Genomic DNA, 26,578 nt, shown 5'->3' with positions numbered 1-26,578 from the left:
CAGATTAGGGGACCAAAACTGCACACAATACTCCAGGTGTGGTCTCACCAAGGCCTTGTACAACTGCAGTAGTACCTCCCTGCTCCTGTACTCAAATCCTCTCGCTATAAGTGCCAGCATACCATTCACCTTTTTCACCGCCTGCTGTACCTGCATGCCCACTTTCAATGACTGGTGTATAATGACACCCAGGTCTCGTTGCACCTCCCCTTTTCCTAATCGGCCACCATTCAGATAATAATCTGTTTTCCTATTTTTGCTACCAAAGTGGATAACTTCACATTTATCCACATTAAATTGCATCTGCCATGAATTTGCCCACTCACCCAACCTATCCAAGTCACTCTGCATCCTCTTAGCATCCTCCTCACAGCTAACACTGCCACCCAGCTTCGTGTCATCCGCAAACTTGGAGATGCTGCATTTAATTCCCTCATCCAAGTCATTAACATATATTGTAAACAACTGGGGTCCCAGCACTGAGCCTTGCGGTACCCCACTAGTCACTGCCTGCCATTCTGAAAAGGTCCCGTTTATTCCCACTCTTTGCTTCCTGTCTGCTAACCAATTCTCCATCCACATCAATACCTTACCCCCAATACCATGTGCTTTAAGTTTGCACACTAATCTCCTATGTGGGACCTTGTCAAAAGCCTTTTGAAAATCCAAATATACCACATCCACTGGTTCTCCCCTATCCACTCTACTAGTTACATCCTCAAAAAATTCAATGAGATTCGTCAGACATGATTTTCCCTTCACAAATCCATGTTGACTTTGTCCGATGATTTCACCGCTTTCCAAATGTGCTGTTATCACATCTTTGATAACTGACTCCAGCAGTTTCCCCACCACCGACGTTAGGCTAACTGGTCTATAATTCCCCGGTTTCTCTCTCCCTCCTTTTTTAAAAAGTGGGGTTACATTAGCCACCCTCCAATCCTCAGGAACTAGTCCAGAATCTAACGAGTTTTGAAAAATTATCATTAATACATCCACTATTTCTTGGGCTACTTCCTTAAGCACTCTAGGATGCAGACCATCTGGCCCTGGGGATTTATCTGCCTTCAATCCCTTCAATTTACCTAACACCACTTCCCTACTAACAAGTATTTTGCTCAGTTCCTCCATCTCACTGGACCCTCTGTCCCCTACTATTTCTGGAAGATTATTTATGTCCTCCTTAGTGAAGACAGAACCAAAGTAATTATTCAATTGGTCTGCCATGTCCTTGCTCCCCATAATCAATTCACCTGTTTCTGTCTGTAGGGGACCTACATTTGTCTTTACCAGTCTTTTCCTTTTTACACACCTATAAAAGCTTTTACAGTCAGTTTTTATGTTCCCTGCCAGTTTTCTCTCATAATCTTTTTTCTCCTTCCTAATTAAGCCCTTTGTCCTCCTCTGCTGAACTCTGAATTTCTCCCAGTCCTCAGATGAGCCACTTTCTCTGGCTAATTTGTATGCTGCTTCTTTGGAATTGATACTATCCCTAATTTCTCTTGTCAGCCACGGGTGCACTACCTTCCTTGATTTATTCTTTTGCCAAACTGGGTTGAACAATTGTTGTAGTTCATCCATGCAACCTTTAAATGCTTGCCATTGCATATCCACCGTCAATCCTTTAAGTGTCATTTGCCAGTCTATCTTAGCTAATTCACGTCTTATACTTTCAAAGTTACCCCTCTTTAAGTTCAGAACCTTTGTTTCTGAATTAACTATGTCACTCTCCATCTTAATGAAGAATTCCACCATATTATGGTCACTCTTACCCAAAGGGCCTCTCACGACAAGATTGCTAATTAACCCTTCCTCATTGCTCAAAACCCAGTCCAGAATAGCCTGCTCTCTAGTTGGTTCCTCGACATGTTGGTTCAAAAAACCATCCCGCATACATTCCAAGAAATCCTCTTCCTCAGCACCTTTACCAATTTGGTTCACCCAATCTACATGTAGATTGAAGTCACCCATTATAACTGCTGTTCCTTTATTGCACACATTTCTAATTTCCTGTTTAATACCATCTCCGACCTCACTACTACTGTTAGGTGGCCTGTACACAACTCCCACCAGCGTCTTCTGCCCCTTAGTGTTACGCAGCTCTACCCATATCGATTCCACATCTTCCCGGCTTATGTCCTTCCTTTCTATTGCGTTAGTCTCTTCTTTAACCAGCAACGCCACCCCACCTCCCCTCCCTTCATGTCTATCCCTCCTGAATATTGAATATCCCTGAACGTTGAGCTCCCATCCTTGGTCACCCTGGAGCCATGTCTCTGTGATCCCAACTATATCATAATCATTAATAACAATCTGCACTTTCAATTCATCCACCTTATTACGAATGCTCCTTGCATTGACACACAAAGCCTTCAGGCGCTCTTTTACAACTCTCTTAGCCCTTATACAATTATGTTGAAAAGTGGCCCTTTTTAGTGCTTGCCCTGGATTTGTCGGCCTGCCACTTTTACTCCTCTCCTTAGTACTTTTTGCTTCTACCCTCACTTTACATCCCCCTGTCTCTCTGCACTGGTTCCCATCCCCCTGTTGTGAACTAACCTCCTCACACCTAGCCTCTTTAATTTGATTCCCACCCCCCAACCATTCCAGTTTAAAGTCACCTCAGTAGCCCTCGCTAATCTCCCTGCCAGGATATTGGTCCCCCTAGGATTCAAGTGTAACCCGTCCTTTTTGTACAGGTCACGCCTGCGCCAAAAGAGGTCCAAATGATCCAAAAACTTGAATCCCTGCCCCCTGCTCCAATCCCTCAGCCACGCATTTATCCTCCACCTCATCGCATTCTTACTCTCACTGTCGCGTGGCACAGGCAGTAATCCCGAGATTACTACCTTTGCGGTCCTTTTTCTCAACTCCCTTCCTAGCTCCCTATATTCTCCTTTCAGGACCTCACCCCTTTTCCTACCTATGTCATTGGTACATATATGTACCACGACCTCTGGCTCCTCACCCTCCCACTTCAGGATATCTTGGACACGATCAGAAATATCCTGGACCCTGGCACCAGGGAGGCAGACTACCATCCAGGTCTCTGGACTGCGTCCACAGAATCGCCTATCTGACCCCCTTACTATTGAGTCCCCTATCACAACTGCCCTCCTCTTCCTTGCCCTACCCTTCTGAGCTACAGGGCCAGACTCTGTGCCGGAGGCACGGCCACTGTCGCTTCCCCCCGGGTAAGCTGTCCCCCCAAACAGTACTCAAACAGAAGTACCTATTGTTAAGGGGTACAGCCATCGGGGTACTCCCTATTACCTGACTCTTCCCCTTCCCTCTCCTAACCGTGACCCACTTGTCTGCCTCCCGTGGCCCCAGCGTGACCACCTGCCTGCAACTCCTCTCTATCAACTCCTCACTCCCCCTGACCAGACGAAGGCCATCAAGCTGCAGCTCCAGTTCCGTAACGCGGTCCCTTAGGAGCTGCATCTCGATGCACCTGGCGCAGATGTAGACGTCCGGGAGGCTTGGAGACTCCAGGGCCTCCCACATCCGACACCGAGAACAGCAAACTGCCCTCACACTCATACTGCCCCTCTCCTCAAATAACAACAGAAAATGAATACCAAACCCTCTTTGACTCGCCCGTTTCCGCCTCAGCCCGTTGAGCCGAAGCCCTTAAGCCTTCACTCTGCTCCTGGCTCACTCCGCAGCCCGCAAACTACACTGCCCGCTCTATGAGGCACTGTTCCTTTTAAATCTGCCGCGCTGCACAGCCCGACGTCACACGCCTGCGCAGTCCCGCCTCTCAGAACGCCGTTGGAGAAAAAAAATAATGAAAATTTCAAAAGTATCTTTCACTGGTTTTAGTGCCCACTCTCCAGTATGATTTGGACAGGTCTGCTGAATGAATGCTCGTGGTAACAGTGATAACAGCAGAGATTTCTACTTCAATAAAGAAAAAAGAGACTGCAAGATACTGGAACGTTGAACAAAAAAAACACAGAATGCTAGAAGAATTCAGAGGGTTAAACGGCATTTGTGAACACAAAAGGTGCTTTTTGTCCACAGCTGTTGCATGACCCAGTGAGTTCTTACAGTATTATTTTTTATTTGTTTCTGCATGCATCTGGTAATAATGGATATGGGAAAGCTCTCAAACACCAAATGAGCTGGGTGAGACTTGGGCATAGCTGAAGCTTTTGTGGTTTCAGTGATGGCTTGCTTATGTGGTCTAAATCTCATGTGAGTCAAATATTGGCAAAGTTGTGAGCAATCCCATTTTTTTTTGCCCAGGTCTTGGATGTTTTATCCAAACTGTAGTGCTGGGTTAAGATTGAATGTGAACCATGCTCCGTCTACATATCCAGTCAGATCTAAATAATGAGAATAGACCTGCTGAGGAAATCCCTTCAAGTTACACTTGTTGTTTAGAGTACACAGACATTTTTATTTAATGTGTATTGTTCATTTAAAGAAATATTGAGTTTGTTCAAGCTAATAGATATAAATATATAATGGAGTTTTTAAATGGTATAGTTTTGAAGACACAATCATGCAATTAGGTTAGTTGGAATGTTTTAGCCAAACTAATCACTCTCAGTTTAATCTTCTTCCACTTACCCTCTTCCTCCTCTGCCCTCTCAGTTTCTGACTTCATCCCACTCCCCCACCCACTTTCCCCCTCACCTAGTCTCACCAATCACCCGTCAGCTTGGACTCTTTCCCCTCCCGCATTCTTATTCTGGCTTCTGCCCTTTTCCAGTCCCGATGAAGGGTCTCACCCTCAAAATATTGACTGTTTATTCCCCAGTATAGATAATGACTGACTTGTTGAGTTACTCCAGTATTCTGTGTACATTGCTTAAGATTTCCAGCATCTGCAGAATCTCTTGTACTTATAACCAGTTTCACATATGTTTTAACCATGTTCTCCCATGGAAAGCATTGAGCTGACCAAAAAACTAGACTTGCGGGCTAAAATATGTAGAAAGACTTGTAGGAATGCAAATTCTGACATTCAACTTGCCTAAATGCTGGAGAACAACAGTCAGAAAAGCAAACAGGAAGCAGTGAACTACAAGTCAAAGGGAGCTCAAGACTAAGCATTTGGCAGCCAGCAAAATGTCCTGGCTACTGTAAAGCATTGCAGGATGTTTCAAAGAGAATAGTCCCGAGAAAATGTAGGAGAATGTTTAGATGACGTGAGATCCTACTGGAGGTGGCAAAACCAGTAGAAGTGATTGCAGTTGCTGGGATGGGAGCTGAGAACAATAAATGCCTTTTGGTGGGATGAGTTCTGAAGTGAAGTAAAACAGGCGCAGTCAGTCTCCATCAAATGTGCTGAATGGCTGTCCTCGGTTGGGAAGCGACAATTTTTCGGAAATAGAATTAATGGTGGTGACTTGAATATGGCTAGAAAAAAGAAACTTCTGCCTATATCAAATAAAAGTTGGAAATTGGTTATAGGAACAAGTGCGATGAGAAACTTGCAGCACCATCACAGGCACATAGCATCATATAAACAGCATTCTTGAAAAAACATAAACCTAAATTCTACACATTTCTACAAGAAAGAGCACAATTAGAATAAAAGAAAAACAAGGTCAATTTTAGTATAATGTAATGAAGGTGGTCATGGTGTTTCTAATCTGTATGGATTAAGGTTTTGCTGTTTGGTTCAAATACCGAATGGTTGAAGGGAAATAGCTGTCTTGATTTTAGTGATCTGGGACTTCAGGCTTTTGGATGCCCTGCCCATTGGTACCTGCAGAAAGGTGATGTGGCCTGGATAGTGAGTATCTTTAATGATCGATACTGCCTTCTTGAGGCAGTGTTTCCTGTAGATACTACGCGCGGTGGGGAGAGATGTGGCCATGATGGACTGTACAGAACTAGAACCCACATTGGTTCAATACAGAGAAAATTCCTTAAAACCATAAGATACAGGAGCAGAATTTGTCCATTTGACTCATTGAGTCTCTTCTGCTACTCCATTGTGGCTAATTTATTATCTCTCTCAACTCCATTCTCCTGCCTTCTCCCTGTAATCTTTAACACCCTTATTAATCAAGAACATTAGCAGCCTCTGATTTAAATATACCCAATGACTTGGCCTCCATAGCTGACTGTGGCAATTAGTTATACAGATTCATCACCCTCTGGCTAAAGCAATTCCTCCTCATCTCTGTTCTAAAAGGGCATCCTTCTATTCTGCTAAGAATAGAGGGGTGTCATTCTCGACCTTCTTAAGGTCAAGCATTAAGGTAAAACTCTGCAATATTCCTGACATTTCCTGTAAGGAGCTTGTACATTCTCCTCATGACTGCGCGAGTTTCCACCCAGTGTACAAGTTTCCTCCCACAGTCCAAAGACATACCGGTTAGTAGGTTAATTGGTCATTGTAAATTGTCCCATGGGGTTAAATTGCGGGTGCTGAGCGGCGTGGCTCAAAGGGGCGGAAAGGCCTATTTCGCACCCTATCTCAGTAAATACGGTAAAACTTGATGCTTTCAACAGTTTAAGTTGGAAAGTTATTCTCTGTACATGATATGGGTCAAATATCTTTCATTGATCTTGTGCTGAAACTTCCATATACCATAGTTTCCTCGTTCTTAAATGTGTTTGCTGAGAAGTGGGTATTGGGTCTATTTAACTGTAACAAAATGAACTTGAAGAGACAATATGCATTCTGCAATTCCATAGTTGGGCAGCTGTGCAGCTAATTAATTACAATTGATTAGACTGGTGCAAAGTTATAATTTCCTTTGTGTGCTTGATGGACGAGCTCTGTTTTGGTGAAACGTTTCTTGCATTTAGAAGCTGGGGCTTAAATTATATAGTAAACCTTCAGAAATGCCCCTTTTTTAATGTAGCAGCTGCTTAAAATGAACACTAAACAAGTAGTTGAGGCACATCTGGTCTCTAAGTAAGCATGTAAATCTTAATTGATCAAGCCAATCCCGGGTGGATTGCAATTGCAGTTTCATAGCCAGGGATGATTACTTGAAAGAGCTTTTAGACGTTTCATTCACAATCATACTGTATGTCAACCTGCAAGCTTTAGCTATTGATCCATAGGAAACTTTTTAAAACTAGTGCATCCTAAATAATTTTGTTTTTTTTCCAATTGCCTTTCTCATAAGATCTTTTGTTTACATTGTTAGTGCAGCAGATTTCATCATCATAGATTTGAAGTGAGAGGGAAAAAGATTAAGATGGATCTGAGGAACAGTTATTTCACATAGATATTGGTGAGTACATGGCACAAGCTGCCAGATATGTTATAGGCAGAAAGAGTTATGATATGTAAAAGGCATTTGGTCATTTACATGGATAGGAAAGACTAGCAGGATATGGTTATAAATATTCAAATAAATGGGCATGGACATAAGTTCTACACAATTTTTACAAGAAGGGGCGCAAGTGGAATGAAATGGAAAACAAAGTTCATTGTAGTACAATGTGATGAAAGTAGTCATGGTGTTTTTAAACTGTAGAGATTAGTGTTTTGCCAGTTGGTTCAAAAACCAAATGATTGAAAGGAAGTAGCCTGACCCTGGTGTTTTTTTTAGACATATTTGGCCCATTCAGTCTGCTCCACAATTCCATTATGACTGATTTATTATTTCTCTCAGCCCCAGTCTCCTGCCTTCTTCCCATGAGCTTTGATGAGCTGATTAATCAAGAACCTATCAACCTTTGCCTTAGAAATACTGACTGACTTGGCATGCACAGCCACCTGTTGCAATGTATTGCACAGATACACGACCCTCTGGCTAAAGAAACTTCTCCTCATCTCTGTTCTAAATGGACATCCCTCAATTCTGAGGCTAAGCCCTCTGGTTCTAAATTTCCCCACTATAGTGTAGCCCCCAAATATGCCTCAGGCTCACTCAACTCGCTTTCATCTAGAGGAGGCAGCCTTTGGCTCCGCCAGACTGGGTAATCAAGTTTGTGTGGATGCTGTGTGATGTACCCCACCCCGCCAAATAACAGACAATACACCATATGCGATCAAATGATTACACTTTATAGATATTACTGGAACTATGTAATTAATAGAGATAAAATATAAAAGGAAAAATAAAATATCAAAGGAAAGTAAAAGGTGCCAAACTTATCAGAGTTCAACCACTTTGTGCACAACCATTGGAGCTCAATGAACTGGGTCTTCTTCCCACTGTGTGATCCCCTCGACCCACCGCCTGGGACCAACCACGGTGGTCGACCAGAGCACGTCCAGCACGTCCTTCCTCTTCAATTCTCCTCCCAAAAACCTGCCAAACCACATGGTTTCCAACCATATGAGACAGAATATCACCCACAAAAAGAATAACATGGACACTCATTGGTTCGTTCACCCCGTATCAATAATATAACCCAAACAAGCAGAGAGAGAGAGAGAACTCCTTACATCGCAGTATTTACAGAAAAGCCATTTTTTAAAATAACATAACAAAGAAGCCATTTTGTTAGCCTTAGCAATAACATAAAAGAAGAAACCCCTTACAATAGGAAACATTCTCTCCACATCCACTCTATCTAGGCCTTTCAGTATTTGATTGGTTTCAATGAAATCTCTCCCCACCCCCCCCCATTCTTCTAACTCCAGTAGGCACAGGCTCAGAGCTATCAAGCGCTGCTCATATGTTCCAGGGATCATTCTTGTGAACTTTCCCTGGACCCTCTCCAATGCCGGCATTGCCAGTGGTGTGGGAATTCAGGCTCAGTTAGGCAACTTTTTGGCATGGATGAGTTGGGCCGAGAGACCTGATTCTGTGCTGGATAACTCTATGACACTATGATTCATCACTGACATCACCAGCAGAGAATTGCAAATGATTGGAGATGCAAGCATCATCAGTTTGATTTCTAAATTAAGCATTGGAAGTTGACTCATCTGTGATATATGGGAGCTGGTGCAAAGTGGAATTGCGAGATCAGAATTTATACTGAGGCTAAGTGGTGCACAACTGTCAGTGCTCACAGTAATAATGAAGGAATCAATCAGTAGCCTCCATAGTTATACTCTCCTGTAATGAAGTATGGAAATCCAAAAGTTGCTTGTTTTTCTGGTGCAGTCTTCCCGAGCACAATGAACAGAAATCAATGAACTACTGAGAATTTTAGGCATTTATCAGGCTCTTGCAGTTTTTAAAAATACAAGTGAGTATTTATTATAATGAGCAATGCCATAATTATTATTGTCTTGTCCTTGTCGTCCAAAATCTCAAATATGTTTAAAGTAAGCTTTATTTTTAACTTATGATCCCAACCTGCTTGTAAGTCCAGAATGATCTTCAGTGTTCTTACTCTGTGATCCTTTGTTATATTATAATAGTGTTGGCTAAATCACTGCAGTTTTCTAACTAAGCAGTATTTGGCAGAGAATTGGAATAAGGGAAACAGTGATCCTTTGCTTTTGTTGCTGATTAGTAATATTGAAGAAGGCCATGGGATGCCAGGTTGCAGCAATTTTTAAAGTAGTTACTGCAAAGTTTATAGATGGAAATAGTTTTGACATTTTGCAGTGAATGTATCATGTGTACCAGTGCTGCTGAAGTCTCATTTACATTCATAAAATTCACATTTAAATGAAGTAAAAACAAAACTGGAGCCAGTGCAGAATTTTGGTGTGTTGTGTTTCCAAGCCTTCTCAAATTCAAGCTTTGTAGATCTACCCTAATCCATTTCTATCGCATTAAGAACGATAGAATAGGAGCAGGAGTAGGCCATCAGCCCCTTCAAGCCTCCCTGCAATTATAATATAACAATGGCCGATCTCAACTCCTCTTCCGTACCATTTCTCTATACCCCTGTATTCCTCAATCTATCAGATATTTATCCATTTCTGAGTTAAGTACTTCTAATGATCCATCTTCCATCTCCTGATGGGGAAGAGTTCCACAGATTTGCCATCTTCTGTGAAAAGAAATTTCTGCATACCTCAGTTTTAAATGACCGGCCCCTTTTCTTGTAATTATTTCCTTTTGTTCAAAACCCTTCCGCTAGCAAAAACATCTCAGCATCTACCCCGTCATCCATCCCTTAGGACCCGATTTATATGAATACGTTCTCCCCTCATTGTTCTGAACTCTTAAGGAATACAACTATTTACTTGCTCTGATTAGGACAACCCTCTCCTTCCAAGAATAGCCTGGTGAATCTCCTCAAATATTACTATATACTCTTTTTTTTAAGGCAAAACGGCCAAAACTGTAAAGGCAGCCCCTCTGTTATGGGAGGGGCGGGGAGGAGAGTTGTGTTCCCAGAAGTGCCCTGATCTTGGTTTTTTTCCATAACACAACGCCATGTCATTTGTGCAAAAAAAAAGGAAACTTAAAAAATAAAAATTGACATGTAAATTCCATTATTCTGTGTCCTGGATTCTTGAGTAGCAGATTTTGAATTCTGTAAGGGTGGATTTCTGTTAACCCAAACTGCTGTCAAGTGGGGGGGGGGGGTCACCTGTATACAGAAATCCAACAGCTTGTACAATTGAAACTGATTTCTCCTATTTATAATCTTTCCTGAAAGGTTATTTGAAATTAATCTATCTGGTATCTTGGGAATATTAGAAATGTCTTCTTTGTTGAATACTGATGCAAAATAGTTATTCAACATATATTTGTCATTTTCTTGTTTACCTGCCATTGTTAGTTCACAAACCCTGTTCTCTGGAGGGCCCACATTTATCTCTGGTGTACATTCTGTTCAGAATTGAAATAATTGCAGATTTGTATTGAAATAAGGGAAGGAAACCTTTCCCATTGGCTTTTACCTGCTAACTTGTAACAAAATGAATGTTTGTGGGGAAGTTCTGACTTCTTTCATTGCTGTTGATCTGTTGAATGCCTTCAGAACTTCTGTTTCTGTTCTAGAGTTACTATTTACCTTTTTATTTTGTTTCTCATGCTGCTGCATTTCCCCCTGTACAGATTTCTTGGAATCTTACCACTTTTCAGTTGTCTCTTGCTTGTCTGAATGCTCGCACCTTTGAAATAAACGCTGCTGAGTTTGTGAAGCACAACTTCAATAAATTCACAAAGGCAATAATTGAACCTTCACATTTCCTCCAAGGTCATTGATAGCATTTCAAGTTTTTCATTCTAAGAATTGTGCCTTGATCATTAGATTGCTCCAACAGCATTGATTTATGATTATCCATATACCTTCAGATTTGAATAAAGTAATTATCTTAGATTATAACTAGTTCACTGGCACAATTTATTTATTTCAACAAAAATGAAGAACTGTGATTTTTATCTCCTGCCTGACTGATAGAGGTAGTAGATTGTCCTGTATATGCAGGGGGAACCTATCTGATCCCTCCATCTAAGGTTCAGTTTTTAAAGAACAGATTTAGTTCATATTGTTATTTTTGATAGTGCTCTGTTTTCCTACTTAATATTTTCATTCTCATTTGCATCATTAGTTGTAAGAAAAAAGTGAAATACTTAAGATTCTAAACTGGACCTTTATTCTCCAGTTCCCTCCTTCACCCTTGAGTAGTTCGACTCCACCCTTAAGCATTTTACGAAGAAAACTTATTCTTAGTTCATCCATTGATGATCATTGTGCATTTTTCATATTCCTCATTTGTTAGAACAAACATCCCATTGGTTCTTTTCAGTTTTGAATCTCTTGATTTAAATTTGGAATTCTGTTCTTCAAGCACTGATTTGACTTGGGGGAATGATGTTATTTTAAATTCAGTTAACAGTTTTGAAAATCTCTATTTGTATAGTTGACAAACTTTTCTGACTGCTAAATTTGAGCCAAGATCTTCCATTCTGAAAGTTTCCTTTTCTTTGTTTCTGTATTACCACAAGTCTTCATTATTTATTTCCATGATTATATTGTGTCAATATATGATTGTAATAATCTTTTCTACCAATAGATGGCAATATATAATACATAATGGTTCTAAAAATAATTCTGCATCAGGTAGCCAGTTTTTGCTATTAAGCAAGCTGTTTATGATGTGCAAGTTTGATGGTGACTTGAATTGCCTTGAGTTGCTATATCACTGCTGATAACTTGGAGTATTTCATACTTAGCCTTGCCCCACAGAAATTATAATTGTTTTTGTATCTATACACTATTCCCTCATTAAACTGCCTTTTGAAAATGATTAAGTAAGCCCTGATAATAATGTAATTGCCATGACTTGAACATTTGGTCCTCAACTAAACTTACCTAGATGTTAAACAATGATTAGTTTCATTTGTAAAAAAAATAGCAGGTATCTAGCCCCTTGAGCCTACACCATTGGTCTATTTGTGGGTTATTGTCTCTGGTGATTACTGCATTACCCATTACATGCATCTTTAATTTCCTGCTCAATACTACAGCAACTGCTTGGTGTCCTGTAAATACTTCATACCAGTGTTTTCCACCTTTTTGCTATTTTGGTAATCAAACCAAATTGATTTTAATTCTACGTCATGATCTTTTCAATCCATGATCATCTCTCAATATTACTGAATTGGTTTACAATTTAAATTTTATCGTATTTTTTATCTGAATCTTTCTTGTTTCTCTCTCAGTTCAGTCTTTCATTCTAGCTTCTTTGTTGAGTTAGCTATTCAAATATACTCCTAGATGGCTATCTTTCACTCAGTCTTCATTATTTGGTATTAAAAGCTCTACTATCCTTCCTGAAATTTCATTCATCAATTCCTCCTGTACTTGCTGACCTAAGTTGGTCTCTGCTTTAAAAAAACTTCAGATTTAAAAGCCTCTATTTAGTTTTCAAATTCTGCCGTGATCATCCTACTTTTCTCTGGTAGCTTTTTTGCCTGCTAATTGTGATCTCCTGTTCGATCCTGCATTTGCTTGCTCTAAATTTGTTCCTTCTTGAACCTGCCCATCTTTCCCGTGACCTTTAAAACATAATAAAACCTTACGCCGTGGTCAAAGAGTAGTCATCTGCTCCATCCCTTTCTATGGATCAGCATAAATCTTTGTTTAATAAAACTCCTTGTTATCACTGCACCAACAATTTGCTCATGATGTGCCTAATTTAAAATTATATTCAGGTATACTTTTACATCTTCCTTCCCTTTCTTCATGTCCGTTTCTCAATCCTTTCATTAAGAGGACAGTCACTTTCACCAAGGTCCCAGATTTTCTGATTTTCCTTGCTATGCCATTAAATTGTACCTAGAGAAATTCTGAAGAGGGAAAAAAAATGGGCGTTAACTGAATGTGCTCAGAAGTAGGATGCCACCCACACTGCAAAACCTACTTCTGTGGCATCACCACTGGTGGTTTCTCTCCAAGTAGTTGTGGGATGATGGGTGTAATTATGGTTTTTATTCTCATTTTTATGCATGTGATAAAGAATAAAATTGGTCTTGCTTCTCGTCTGTAACCACAAAGAGAAAAAAGATTTGTAACAACTAGGGTTTTGATCCCTTGAAGAAAATTGGCCTTAGCTTATTTGAAGTAAAGGAGAAATAACATACAAATTTTAGCTTTATAAAATAATCCATATAATTTACTTGTCTTCACAGAAACCATTTTTGAGATGCAAATGCTAATTTCATAGGGTAGAAATTCAGACAATGGAAATGGCATCAATGTGATGAAGAATTACAGTTTATCATTAAATAATGTCCAGTGTTTATCACTATACTATCAACAGGACAAGAAGTGACTAAATCAAAGCTTTACAAAAAACAAGCAAGTGATGTAAAGGCAGGAAGTCCTGGATGGTAAAATGTACCAAATGCCGCGCAATCCTCTTATTTCCAGTGATTTAGCTTTGCTAATTGTGCCTATTTTAAGGAGATTTGTTGTGCTTCTGTTGTCTCCTCTTTTATCTGCTTGTTTTATTAGCATGCAATACAAGAGGAAAAAATGGGGGGGATTTATTTAGATATGATTTGCTTGCAGTTATTTGTTAAACGGTACAATGGATATGGGTGAACAAAATTGTTTTCCTATGTTGAGAATATGTATAATTGATGTAAAAATGCAACAAGTTGCTCTTGAAAAAAATAAATGCACAGACCTAGATTTTTCAATATAATTATTTACTTCCAAGCAAAGCAAGTTTCAGTTTGGTCCCATTTCTTAAATTCTGTTAGATTGGATTTGATGATACTTTAAATTTGAGATAAAATCATTCAGTTGACAATGAAAACAAATGTATATGCATTTCCATTGTAAGGACAAACCACTCTCGATGCTGTTTGCTAACAGGCACAGAAGGGGTTCTCTTTTTTAATCATTAAAAGCGGAAATTGTATGAGAAGGATTATTGTACTTTACATTGCTAGCAGTCATCTTTAATAACCAGTGCAATTATCATAATTACAGTTGTGATCTTGCCAAAGAAGAATGGCAGATGACAGGAAGTCTGAGGCGAATGCACCACAATGGGGCTCAAACACTCTCCTTGAAGATGCTTCACATCAATTTGCTGCGAATTTTAAAGAACAGACCGCCACAGATGAATGTATATCCAGGACTGAGAATGGCTACTCATTCAGAGAGCCCCCTGCAGCAACTCAGAATGGAAGTCAAACAGCTTATACTGAGACAAAAGCAAAAGGAATCAATGGGAAATTAGCCGCTAGAGACGAAGTGACAGCAGGTGAAATAAATTCTACTTCTCTTATCTTTTATAGTATACAGCAGCGAATATATCCTAAGTTATTAAGATAACTTAGTAACATTATCTGTTACTAAGAATCCATGAAGATTATGTATATTTGTCTCTGTGCTTTTAAATGAAAACCAGAACCATTGCCAAACCATCACTAAGTATTTTTGCATCATAATTTTAAGATATTGAGTTTTAAGGCAAGTCATTGGAACTTCTCTATCTGACAATAACTTTAGAATGTACATTGTAACTCTGTTTTCCACTTCTGTTATGCATCTTAGGATAATTAAGTAGTTTTTCTATTCATGAGATATAGCAATATCCGCATGCTATCAGCGACTACTCCTACTAAGTCAAATAACTTTGAAATCCATAAGTCATTTAATAATGTCCCTCATTCAAAGAATAATTGTGGGAGGTGACATGTGTCCATCGACAGAGGATTAGCCAGCTAACACAAAATAACGAGCAAGGGTAATGGATCTTTTAATATTTAGTGAGATAACAAGTGGTGTGCCACAGGAATTAGTGCTATCTCAATTTATTTTACAATTAATACAAATGAATTGGATAATGGCACACAGGTGGGAGACCAAAGTTCAAATTAAATTTATTGTCAAAGTATATATATTACATGTACTACCATGAGATTAATTTTCTTGCAGGCATTTACAGGGGAAAAATAATTGCTATGAAATTTATGAAATTTTGTCATAAACAGACAAAGGGGGACAAGTACCAGTATGCGAAAGAAGACAAACTGTGCAAATATAAAACTGAGAACATGAGTTGTAAAGAGTCTTTGAAAGTGAGTTGAATCAATTCAGAGTAGTGGTGATTGAAGTTATCCATGGCAGTTCAGGAGCTGATGGTTGTAGGGTAATAATTGATTTCTGAACCTGGTAGTGTAGGATGACCTAAGGCTTCTGTAACTCCTTGCCTGATGGTAATAATGAGAAGAGGCAAGGTCTGGATGGTGGAAGTCTTTGATGATGGATGCTGCTTTTTTATGGTAACTCTCCTTGTAAATGTGCTCCATGATAGAGAAGTCTTTGCCTATGATGAATTGGGCTGTAGCCACCAATTCCTGTAGACTTTTCTGTTCCTGGGCAGGATCCTAAAAAGGATATTGTTATGTTTTGTAACTCCAAAACATAAAAACTAACTCAAAGGAAAACAAGGGAGCCAAGAATACACGTCTATCTTCATTTTCCCTTTTAAGCATGGCGTGCATGTATGACGTGTGCCATTTTACAGTACTTTTACATATAACCGGTAATGAATTATTTAAAGAAAGAATGCTTAATCGACAACATATTTACAACATTATTTAAATATTACTGAAATATTAAATACACTATTCCCCCCGCTTAGCTATAGACTCCAACTCAATACAGAATGCATATCAACTTGCATATATTTATATGTATATAAACAGTATACTATATAAACAACTACTATGCAGCCATCCACAGCATAGTAAATTTTAAATTGTCCCATTCAGGCCTAAAGATTTAAATGCTGTGGATGATTTATTACTCTATTGGATAATGTCTTTCCTGACAAAGGGGGGATCACTCTGCTTGGCAGGTGAGACCTGTGGCTGTGAAACAGTCTCAGGTTCTGGGGCCGCCTGTGTCATGGTTGTAGGAGTTGATTATGGGACTGCAGGAAATGGTTTTGACAGCTCTGGACAGCTTTCTACTCATCATGTTGGCATCTCAAACAGTGCATGGCAAGCTTCACTGGATGATGTGGATCATCATTTTTGAATGGTAGACAGTCAGGGAGCAAGAGAAGATGTAGCTCACTCAGGTTCATTGATTGAGTACATAAGGCATTTTAGCGTTTGAGCAGTGGCCAATCAGCAATTGAGTTGGATTGGCAAGACAAATAAAAATAAGACAGGGACAAGCGGAGGGGCCATTGTGGAGCAGACGTTTTTGGAGTAGACAGTATTAGAGTGGTTACTTGAGGCTTTAGCTCTTCAAGGTTTCAGCAAGGAGAGGCTTGAATGAGTGAAGGCGAAAAAATCTGTCGGTAGATTTTCTTTCCAGTTTATTTACAGTATTTCATAATATATTCGGGCAGTTAGAACAGTAGGGATGCCAGGCAGTTTAGTTGAAGGCAACACACACAAAATGCTGGAGGAATTCAGCAGATCAGGCAGTATCTGTGGAACAGAATAAACAGTCGATGTTTCAGGCTGAGACCCTTTTCGGAATTGAGAAGGAAGGGGGAAGATGCCAAAATAAAAAGATAGGAGAGGGGAAAGAGGCATGCTGCTCTTGAGGGATGTGGGAAGGCCAGTGTCCCTGATGACTTCACCTGCTGCAGCTTCTAACACTCCCTGTTAAGGAGTTGGAGCTGAAACTGAATGAACCCTGAATAATTCAGGAGGCTGAGGGGGTGATAAATAGGATGCATAGAGAGGTAGTTACACTCAATGTACCGGAAGCAGAGACTAGGTGATAGTAAGGAAGAGGAAAGGGGTTAAAAATCCAGTGGGGTACCCCTGTGGCTATTCCCCTCAACAACAGGTATACCACTTTGAATGCTGCTGGGGAGGGGGAGTGACCTAACAGAGGAAGGTCACAGCATTCAGGTCTCTGGCACTTAATCTGGCTCTGTGACTCGGAAGGGAAGGAGGGAGAAGAAGCAAGCTGTGGTGATAGGGGATTCATTAGCTAGGGGGACAGAAAGGAGGTTCTGCGGACAAGAGCGAGCTTTCTGGATGGCATGGGTGGAGGGCTGAGGAATAAGAAAGGTACGAGCATGCTAATGTGGCTGTATTATAGACCACCCAACAGTCCATGGGGTTTAGAGGAACAAATTTGTAGAAAGATCATGGACTGTTGCAAGAAACAGCTATCTGTAGGCTTCAGTTTAGTATCTTTGAAATGCTGTTCAAACTCATTTTGTGAAATGACTGAAGCAGCTGAGTTCGTGTCCATTTACAATTTAATTAATTTACCATTCACATCTGGTTTAAGCCTTATTGCTTGTCTATTGCTAGTTTTCACATTGTAACTTTCAAGGCTATTCAGCCCTGTGTCACTTTCACCATAAGCAGATTTTTCATCAACAGCATGCAGATTGGTGCTCTTTTTGAAACTGCAACTTGAATTTTCACCTTTTTCTCTTCCCTTTGCAGTCAATTTATTTCTGTCCGCCTGACATGTTCTTTGTATATGTTCTACTTTGATGCGTTTTCTGCCCCTGCCACAACGGTAGCACTTTTTGTTTGGCTAGGCCGGTTTCTATTTAGATGTTGCACTTCTGTTCATGCTTACCTTCATTCCTGACTGCAGCTCTGACTGATGTTTCCATTCATATAGATATTTCAACTGATCTTTTAAATGTGAGATATGCTTAGTTAGGAGCCATTTTTGAATGCTTTCTTGTAAGGTTCCACAAACTAAACAATCTTTCAGTGCATCATTAAGCCCACCACTAAATTGACATTGCTCAGACAGTTTCTTCAGTTCAGTGATGTAAGCTGAAATGGATTACCATTCTTTTTGATTCTGCATATAAAATGTAATTAAATGCAATCAACAATGGTGTCAGTTCTAAATATTACTCTATTACTTTCACCATATCAACAAATTTCATTTCAGCTGGTTTGGTTTGGTTTCTAAACAAAGTGTATGCCTTTAAATCCAATGTACCCTGCAAAATTGGCACTCACTTCTCACTGGCTATTTCATTTGCTTCAAAATACGACTCAATTCACTCAGTATACATGAGCCAGTTATCCATTGTGCAATGGAATGTGCCTATCTTTACAATGTCGCAAGCTATTTCTGCTTTTCTTTTAATCATTATTATCAGTGAATATTTACTGTTTATGAACACATAAATTTGTCTGTTTCCTGTCTTTTTTAAACTGGAATGTTTTGCTGTGCTTCAACAGGTTGGTAGTCATTGGTAACTTCAAAACATAAAAACTAATTGAAAGGATAAAAAGGGAGCTGGGAATACGAGTCTAACTTCGTTTTTTTACTTTTCAGTGAGATGCGCACATATGATGTAATGTGATGATGTATGCCATTTACATACATTTACATATAACCCAAAATTAATTATTTAAACAATGAATGCTTAATCAACAAATTTACAGTGTTACTGAAATATTGAATACACCATGGATATAATTAGGTTTCAAAATGATATAGGAATATTAAATGAGTGAATATCTCACCAATAGACATATATTGTGGAAATGTGAAAATGTCCATGTTGGCAGGAAAATATAAAATGTACATTATGGAAATAGTGGCAGGTTGCGGAGTTCTGAAATATGGTGTGACCTGGGTGTCTAAGTGCTTAAGGTTTTATGTAGTTTCTGTGAGCAATTAGAAAAGATTGTTATTTATTGTGAGAAGAATTGAAAACAAACCTAGGGAGGTTATGCTTCAGTTATTTGGAGCACTGATGAGGGCATCTGGATTACAGGGTACAGTATTGATGTCTGTGCTTAAGAAAAGGATGTTCATGCAATGGAATCACATTGGAGGTTTGACTAAATGTATGAAATGGCGGGGTGTATGGTTTCTCTAAGTAAAGTCTGGGCAGGCTTTGTTTGCATCCTCTGCTGCAAAGGTGGACTTAGTAGAAATATTTAAGATCTTGAGGGATCTTGGTAGGGAGGATGCGGATTAGTTAATCTTGTGGCAGAATGTGGAACTCAGATTACTGTTTAGAAATAAGAGACACTCATTTAGGTCATAAATATGGTGTAATTCATTCTTTGAGGTTCATGAATAATCAAAATTTTCTTCCACGACTGCTAATAGAAACAGTCTTTGAATGCTTTTAACTTAAGAGGTAGATAGATATTTGATTAGCAAAGTAATGAACCGTTAACTCAGAGTACATGGGAACAAGGAGTAAAGTTAAATTAAGATCAGCCATGATTTTATTTATTTTTATTTAGTGATACAGCTCAGTAACAGGCTCTTCTGGTGTAACCTAGCCTGCTTATGTATAGCTTTGTATTTTTGTATCTTTTCCCTCTAAATGCCTGTAGGAAAATGAATCCCAAGGGAGTAAATGGTAACATATACGTATTTTGGTAATATATTCATCTTGATCTTTGAACTTGATACTAAAATTGAACAATTTTTTGTAACCCTTTTCTCTGTGAGTAGATGTAACTGTAACTTGCAGTTTCACTTTGTTCCAATTTTCTTTTCTGTCATATTCTGTTTTTCTTTAATTGTTGCCTTCCCAACTGCTGTGCAACAAATCAGATGTTTCCCCTGTCCTCTTCACCCTCTCTTCTGTAACTTTAAACAAGAGTGAATAAGGCCTTTAAGTACAATAAATTAAAATTTTGGTGAAAAACACATTTCACAGAATAAATATGGTCATGCTGTTCTGAAATGTGTATTTGTTATTGTTAATAGAAGGGGAATAATGTAACGAGAGAAAAAAATAAAGACTTATGAAAAATGGGTCAAAAACTAGTGGGAACATTTTATAATGATTTCTTATTACCTGACTTCCATTAAAAGTAAACGGACATAGAAGATTTGATTGGCAGAAGTTAAAGTCAAAAAAATCTCAACAGAAATCAGACATTATTCCTCTCCCTCAGCGCTGACCTAGCCTTCATTTAATTGATCTAAATCTCAAATGGGTCAGGACATCTGTCACTCTGAAGCCAAGGCCAGTGCATATCAAGGAATAATGGTAGCCGAGCTTTCTTCTGAAGATTAGCTCAACTGTCTTTTCACGTTGTGTTAAAGCAATTACCTTGTTCTTCTCTGATGGGCCAGTTTCATGTCAGTTTTCAAAAACAAAGCCACTCTGGTGCTGAAACTTCGGTTTTAAAAAAAGAACAAAAAGGGTGGTTCCAAGGAAGCAGAGTTTAGTTTTGATACTCTCTTGGCACAGCTGCTGTTCTTCTAGCAGCAGGCCTGTTTTTTATAGCTAAATGGTAGCTGAAATGAATAGATTAAGTCATTCATCTGGTGGTGTTAAATCTGCTGGTTACATCATTGTGCCTGATTTTCAGAGAAGTAGCATATCCCAAGAAAAACACATGCTTACTGTTAATAGCAAAGGATTATTAGAATGGTTATACAAGGGGTGATTGATAAGTTTGTGGCCTAAGGTAGAAGAAGTCAATTTTAGAAAACCCAGCACATTCATTTTTCAACCTAGTCCCCTCCTACATTTACACACTTAGTCCAGTGGTCATGGAGCATACAGATCTTGGACCTCCAGGAAGCGTCCACAGCAGGGGTGATTGATAAGTTCGTGGCCTAAAGTAGAAAGGTATGAGTTATACAGCTGTTGTTACATGCACATGCAGCTCAACTCTTTGAGTGATTATGTAGAAAGTTTGAAGTTAATAACTCATCAGCAGTGATTGATAAGTTTGTGGCCTAAGGTGGAAGGAGATGAGTTATTAACTTCAAACTTTCTACATAATCACTCAAGGAGTTGAGCTGCATGTGCATGTAACGAGAGATGTATAACTCATTTCCTTCTACCTTAGGCCACGAGCTTATCAATCACCCCTCATACAATGTTATTACTTGTTCCAGTGATTGTAACCTTTTTAATTATTTAAAATTTAACATACTTTTACCAATTTTGAAGGTTGACAAATCTATACTTAGCTATGAAATTCTCAAACAGGCTGACTATTTTTTTTAACCACAATAAATATATTGTGTGATCTGAACTTCTGGTTTTAAGCCGGGGTCTCCCCCCTCATTTTTTGTATTCTTGCAGAGTAATATTATGAAGTGTAAGGATTGCCCACTTGCTCAATTTGTCTCTGGTACATTCTTCTGGTTGGCTTATGAGGGAAACAATCACAGAAAAGAAACGGGGTATTCAATGGACACTTACCTCAACACTTGAAGACCTAGTTTTTGCTGATGATATCAGTCTGCTAGCGAGTCGTCATTGTGACATTCAAGAGAAATCAGCCAGACTTGCATCATATGCATCGCAACTTGGGATGAACATTTAAGTGAGGAAAACAAAGATCATGAAGATGAACGCTTCCAACCTCCAACCAGTAATCATCAATAATCAGCAAGTGGAAGAGGTAGATGAGTTCACGTACCTTGGGAGTAAAGTAAGCACTGATGGAGATAGTGGTAAGGACGTATTAGCAAGACTATCTAAAACAAATCAAGCTTTTGGCAGCCTCAATGCAGTTTGGAAATCCACACAACTCAAACTTTACACCAAAATCAGAATTTTTAAAAGCAATATCCTAAGCGTGCTACTTCATGGAGGTGAATGTTGGAAGATGACGAAAGACATCTGCAAGAAACTCGACACGTTCCAGACAAAATGTCTACGACGTATCAAGAAGATCTTCTGGCCTGAGAAAATCAGAAACCAAGACTTGCTTACATCTTGCAATATGGAATCAATCTCAGTCTGTGTGAAAAGAAGATGATGGAGATAGCTGGGCCATGTAATGACAACGCCAAATGATCAACTAGCAAAAGTAGCACTAAGGTGGACCCCACAGGGAAAGCGAAGTAGGGGCAGGCCCAAAATGACGTGGCGAAGATCTGTGGAAGCAGAACTGAAAGAAGTAGGCATGAATTGGGTAACGGCGAGCAGCAAAGCGAAAGACCGGCAGAAATGGAAGACCCTTGTGGAAGCCCCATGTGCCACCTAGGCACAAAGGGTTCAGACGACGATGACGACATTCTTCTATTGAGTTAGTCATTTCAAAAATATTAAATCTGGAAGGTTTTTATTATAATTGCTGCAATATGACTTTCATCATTTGCCCTCACATCTTTTTCCCCTATTTCAGAATGATTGATTAAAAGTTGTGTCAGGTTAAATATGGTTCATAATCCAGAGACAAATAGAAATGTATATTTCCTGTTCTTCGGTGATAGTGGAATTATTAGTTGAGGATTCTTATCAGTTTATTTCAAGTCAAGCTTACTTTTTCTTTGCTGAAGACTGTTCAGTTAGTGATATTACTGTATCCTTTCCAAGATACCAAATGCTTTCAATTATGATTTAGAGAATGTGTCCTTTCCAAACTCAGAAGATCTGTTTTAAAATTGTGTGGCGTGACAGCCACATGATTCCCAGACTGACTCATTATTTCCTGCCCTAAAGCTTTTGGTTTCAGAAGTCACTTCACTAATGCAGGAAGTAGGAAAGTTTTAGAATGCAGTGGTCACCAAGTCACCAGGCCTTAAGCTAATCACAAAAGCATATTAATACCATATTTCTCAGTATCCCTTGTTAAAGATTTAGAAATAATTGGTCCTTTTTACTGCTAGGGCTCAGTGCTTTAGATCATTCCCTGGTGTAATCTGGTTTCTAACTGCTAGGACTTGGAGCTACCAGCAGAAGGGTGGACCCAGGGTACATAACCCTGTTGCTGAGGAAAGTATTTCTTAGCTTTAGTAGATTTATGCCTTTAATCCTCTTGAATGCAGAGCCAATCTGTGAGTTATTTGGTTGGCTTGTGATTTACAAGATGCCTTAATTGAAGATTTTGAGCACATTGATGAATTAGTCGAAATGGTTCAACATCATTTTGCATACTATAGCAAAAAGAAAATAAATACATCATCAGTCCTTCTTGAAGGGATTCTTGCTTAAAGTAGAGATGAACACTTGCTACATAATCAATTTGGTGCAGCAGTTTTAATTTTCTCTTCAAACATCTGCAGAGGTTGAAAAAAATTCACTTGCAAGGCCTGCAAAACATGCTGTTAACAGATGAACTTTTTTTTGAGATGTGTACAAAAGGACAGCTGCTTTTGGAATATATGAAATGGAAGTAGGATTTGGCCATTCATTAGAATTGTGGCTGCTCTTGAGGATCAGCACCATTTTCCCGCATTGCATGCCAAAATCACCTAATTCCATTAGGATCCAGAAATTGTTGAGTCTTATCTTGAATGAGTCTTCCCAACCTTCTTGGATAGAGAATTGTCAGTGTATGGGTGGCTCTGGTGGTATAGAACTATATGTTGGAAATGTTTTCTTTCAAAGAAGCAAACCTCCGTCAAAGCATTTAAGGCGATCTGTCCTGTTCCTTTTCATTAAAAGGTGGACTGAGGTTACACCCAGCTTAGTCCCTTTGCTTTCAGAGCTGTGTGCTTCCAGGCACCATTGAGGCCTGATTTCCATGGCCATTCCATGGCCATCCCATGGTTAGGAGCAGACTTTGAATGAGAAATTTCTCTTGGTGGCAGATCTGGAGACCTTGCTTCAGAACACTGATGGCCATCTAACAGCTATCAGCTGTCATAGGCCATAGGTCAACAAATTTTGCGACATACAGGGGTGATTGATAAGTTCGTGGCCTAAGGTAGAAGGAGTCAATTTTAGAAAACCTAGCACATTTATTTTCCCTACATTTACGCACTTAGTCCAGTGGTCGTGGAGCATACGGATCCCTTCTTTGTAGAGGTTGGCATCTTGGGCCTCCAGAAGTGGTCCACAGCAGGGGTGATTGATAAGTTTGTGGCCTAAGGTCGAAAGAGATGAGTTATTAACTTCAAACTTTCTGCATTTTCACTCAAAGAGTTGAACTGCATGTGCATGTAACGAGAGCTGTATAACTCATCTCCTTCTACCTTCGGTCACGAACTTATCAATCATCCCTGCTGTGGACACTTTCTGGAGGTCTAAGATCTGTATGCTCCACGACCGCTGGACTAAGTGTGTAAATGTAGGAGGGGACTATGTTGAAAAATAAATGTGCTAGGTTTTCTAAAATTGACTCCTCCTACCTTAGGCCACAAACTTATCAATCACCTCTGCTGTGGACCACCTGGAGGTCCAAGACGCTCTTGTTACATGCACGTGCAGTTCAACTCCTTGAGTGATAATGCAGAAAGTTTGAAGTTAGTAACTCATCTCCTTCTACCCTAGGCCACGAACTTAACAATCACCTCTTGTACATCAATGATAATAAATCTGATTCTCTTTCTGGACTTACAATCATGATTCTTAAAAAGATTTTTATACAAGTTAAAAGAAAAATATGAAATATTATCTAAAAAGCATAAAATAATATAAAGTAAAGGAAAATAAACCAATTCCCTGTGCTTTATTAGCAACCATTTTCATCGTGTTGAGATGTGGCATAAAGCTGAGAATATTTGTGCTTTCCCATTAGGCTCAGTAGTAGAGCCAGAAGTCAGATGCCAACATTGAGGTGGAACTGTTAATGTAAGACTGTTGCTGGGAGCCAGAGATCAGTAGATCTCAGATCTAAGCCAGTGGCTATCTATTCAAAACACCAGCCACACAATGATCAAATTCATTGTGATTTATGAACTGATTTGCTTCAGTGATTCTCCTTATAACATTTTTATAAGAATCTAGAAGAGCACTAAGCCTTACCTGCTCCATATATTTCCAGCATACTTTTGTTTAAATTATGGAGCTCATAAATTAGGAGGAATGTTTTGCAAAACTCCACTTTCTGTAGGGGTCTTGTAGAGAAGCTGATGTGTCTGATGGCAAAAAGGCATCTCATGATATATTGTCATACTTGTTACCTTAGCAACAAATCTTCAGTGATCTTTGAAGTAATATTGTGCAATTATCTTCTATTTTAAAATGATTGTATAAAACATTTTGCAGCTTAACCAATGCTATGGTTCCTTACTATAGAAGGTATAAAATAATTCTTTGTATGTTTTTGAAATGAGTGTGGGAATGCATTGTATTTCAGTTTTATTGCATTTTCATTTTCCTTAACAAATTGATGATAAATATAAACCATAGTAATAACATTAAAGCCTCGCTTCAATCTAAATCACTGGAAATAAGTGGTTAAACTTGTGCATCCATTTCCCTTGTGGGCTATGACCATGCAAAAGAAACTTGTGTTCTCCATGTCTTGGAGCTACTGCTTTTCAAGAAATCACTACCAGACTACAGGAAAATTATCATTGAAGATAATCCTGTTCTTCATCCTTTTTGTAAAAGTCTTAATTTTTGCTTCATTTTGGAGTGATAATTTGGCAATTCCTGAACATCTAATATTGTAAATCCATGGAGTTGTACAGTAGGGAAACAGGGCCATCTGGCCAACTTATCCATGTTAACCAAAGCCTTTCTGAGCTAGTTCCATTCACCTATATTCGGTCTATATCCCTCTAAATCTGTCCAATCCATTTACTTGTCTTTTAAATTTTATAATTGTAAAGATTAAAGAATGGTGTTGTCTGTCACATTTACATCAAAACATATGGTCAAATGTGTTGTTTGCATTGACAGACAATGCAGCTTGAGGATGTGCTGGGGTAGCCTGTGAGTGTCACAATGCTTCCATCCCAACTTTCTATAACCCTAACCTGTATGTCTTTGGAATGTGGGAGAAAACTGGGGAGAATCCTTACAGACAGCAGTGGGAACTGAGCCACAATCTTCCGATTGCTAGCGCTGTAAAGCTTTATACTAATTCTTATGCTGCTGTGTCGCCAAGTGAAAACAATAACAGGTTGCGGAACAAAGTGCCACATCTAAAGAGGTGTGTAGTGCAGGCAGATTACAAGGTGCAAGGACACAATGAGGTAGACCAGGAGGTCAAGAGTCCATCTTATTGTACTAAGGGACTTTACTTTTGCCTGTGTTTAGTCTATATATCTCTAATTTTTTTTTGTAACCATGTGTCCCTAAATTTCTCTTAAATGCTGAAATTGTACCCATCTCTAAAGCTTATTCCATTTTCCCACTACCCTCTGTGTGAAAAGCTTGCCAATCAGTTCCTTTTTAAATATTTCCCCTCCTACTTTAAATGCTTCTGATTTTAGGATCCACTACCCTGGAAAATGGACAATGTCTTTATTAATTTTATCAGGCTCTTTAAAGTCACCATTCAGCCTCTTTCATTCCAGGGTAAACAGTCCCAGCCTCTCTAGTCTCTTGATATAATTCAAACTCTCCAGTCCTGGCAGCATCTGTGTAAATCTTTTTTGCACCTTTTGTAGCTCAGTCACATCCTTCCTATAGTATGGTGATCAGGATTACAGACAGTAT

At 39.2% G+C, this 26,578-nt stretch overlaps 1 protein-coding gene across 6 annotated transcripts in view; it reads left to right on the top strand.

Moving 5' to 3' along the window:
- LOC140199430 (microtubule-associated protein 2-like) overlaps window positions 1-26,578 on the top strand; it is a 316,902-nt gene that overhangs the window by 215,788 nt on the left and 74,536 nt on the right. For all 6 annotated transcript variants that reach the window (XM_072261524.1, XM_072261527.1, XM_072261526.1 and 3 more), the window contains one exon: window positions 14,284-14,560. In XM_072261524.1, the coding sequence (XP_072117625.1) occupies window positions 14,305-14,560 (256 nt within the window). In that variant the 5' untranslated portion in view covers window positions 14,284-14,304. The remainder of the gene's footprint in view (window positions 1-14,283; window positions 14,561-26,578) is intronic.

The sequence above is a fragment of the Mobula birostris genome, chromosome 6, assembly GCF_030028105.1.
Source record: "Mobula birostris isolate sMobBir1 chromosome 6, sMobBir1.hap1, whole genome shotgun sequence".
NCBI classification, from domain to species: domain Eukaryota; kingdom Metazoa; phylum Chordata; class Chondrichthyes; order Myliobatiformes; family Myliobatidae; genus Mobula; species Mobula birostris.
The sequence above is the reverse complement of the archived record's forward strand: the minus strand, read 5'-3'. Positions and strand labels throughout refer to the sequence as shown.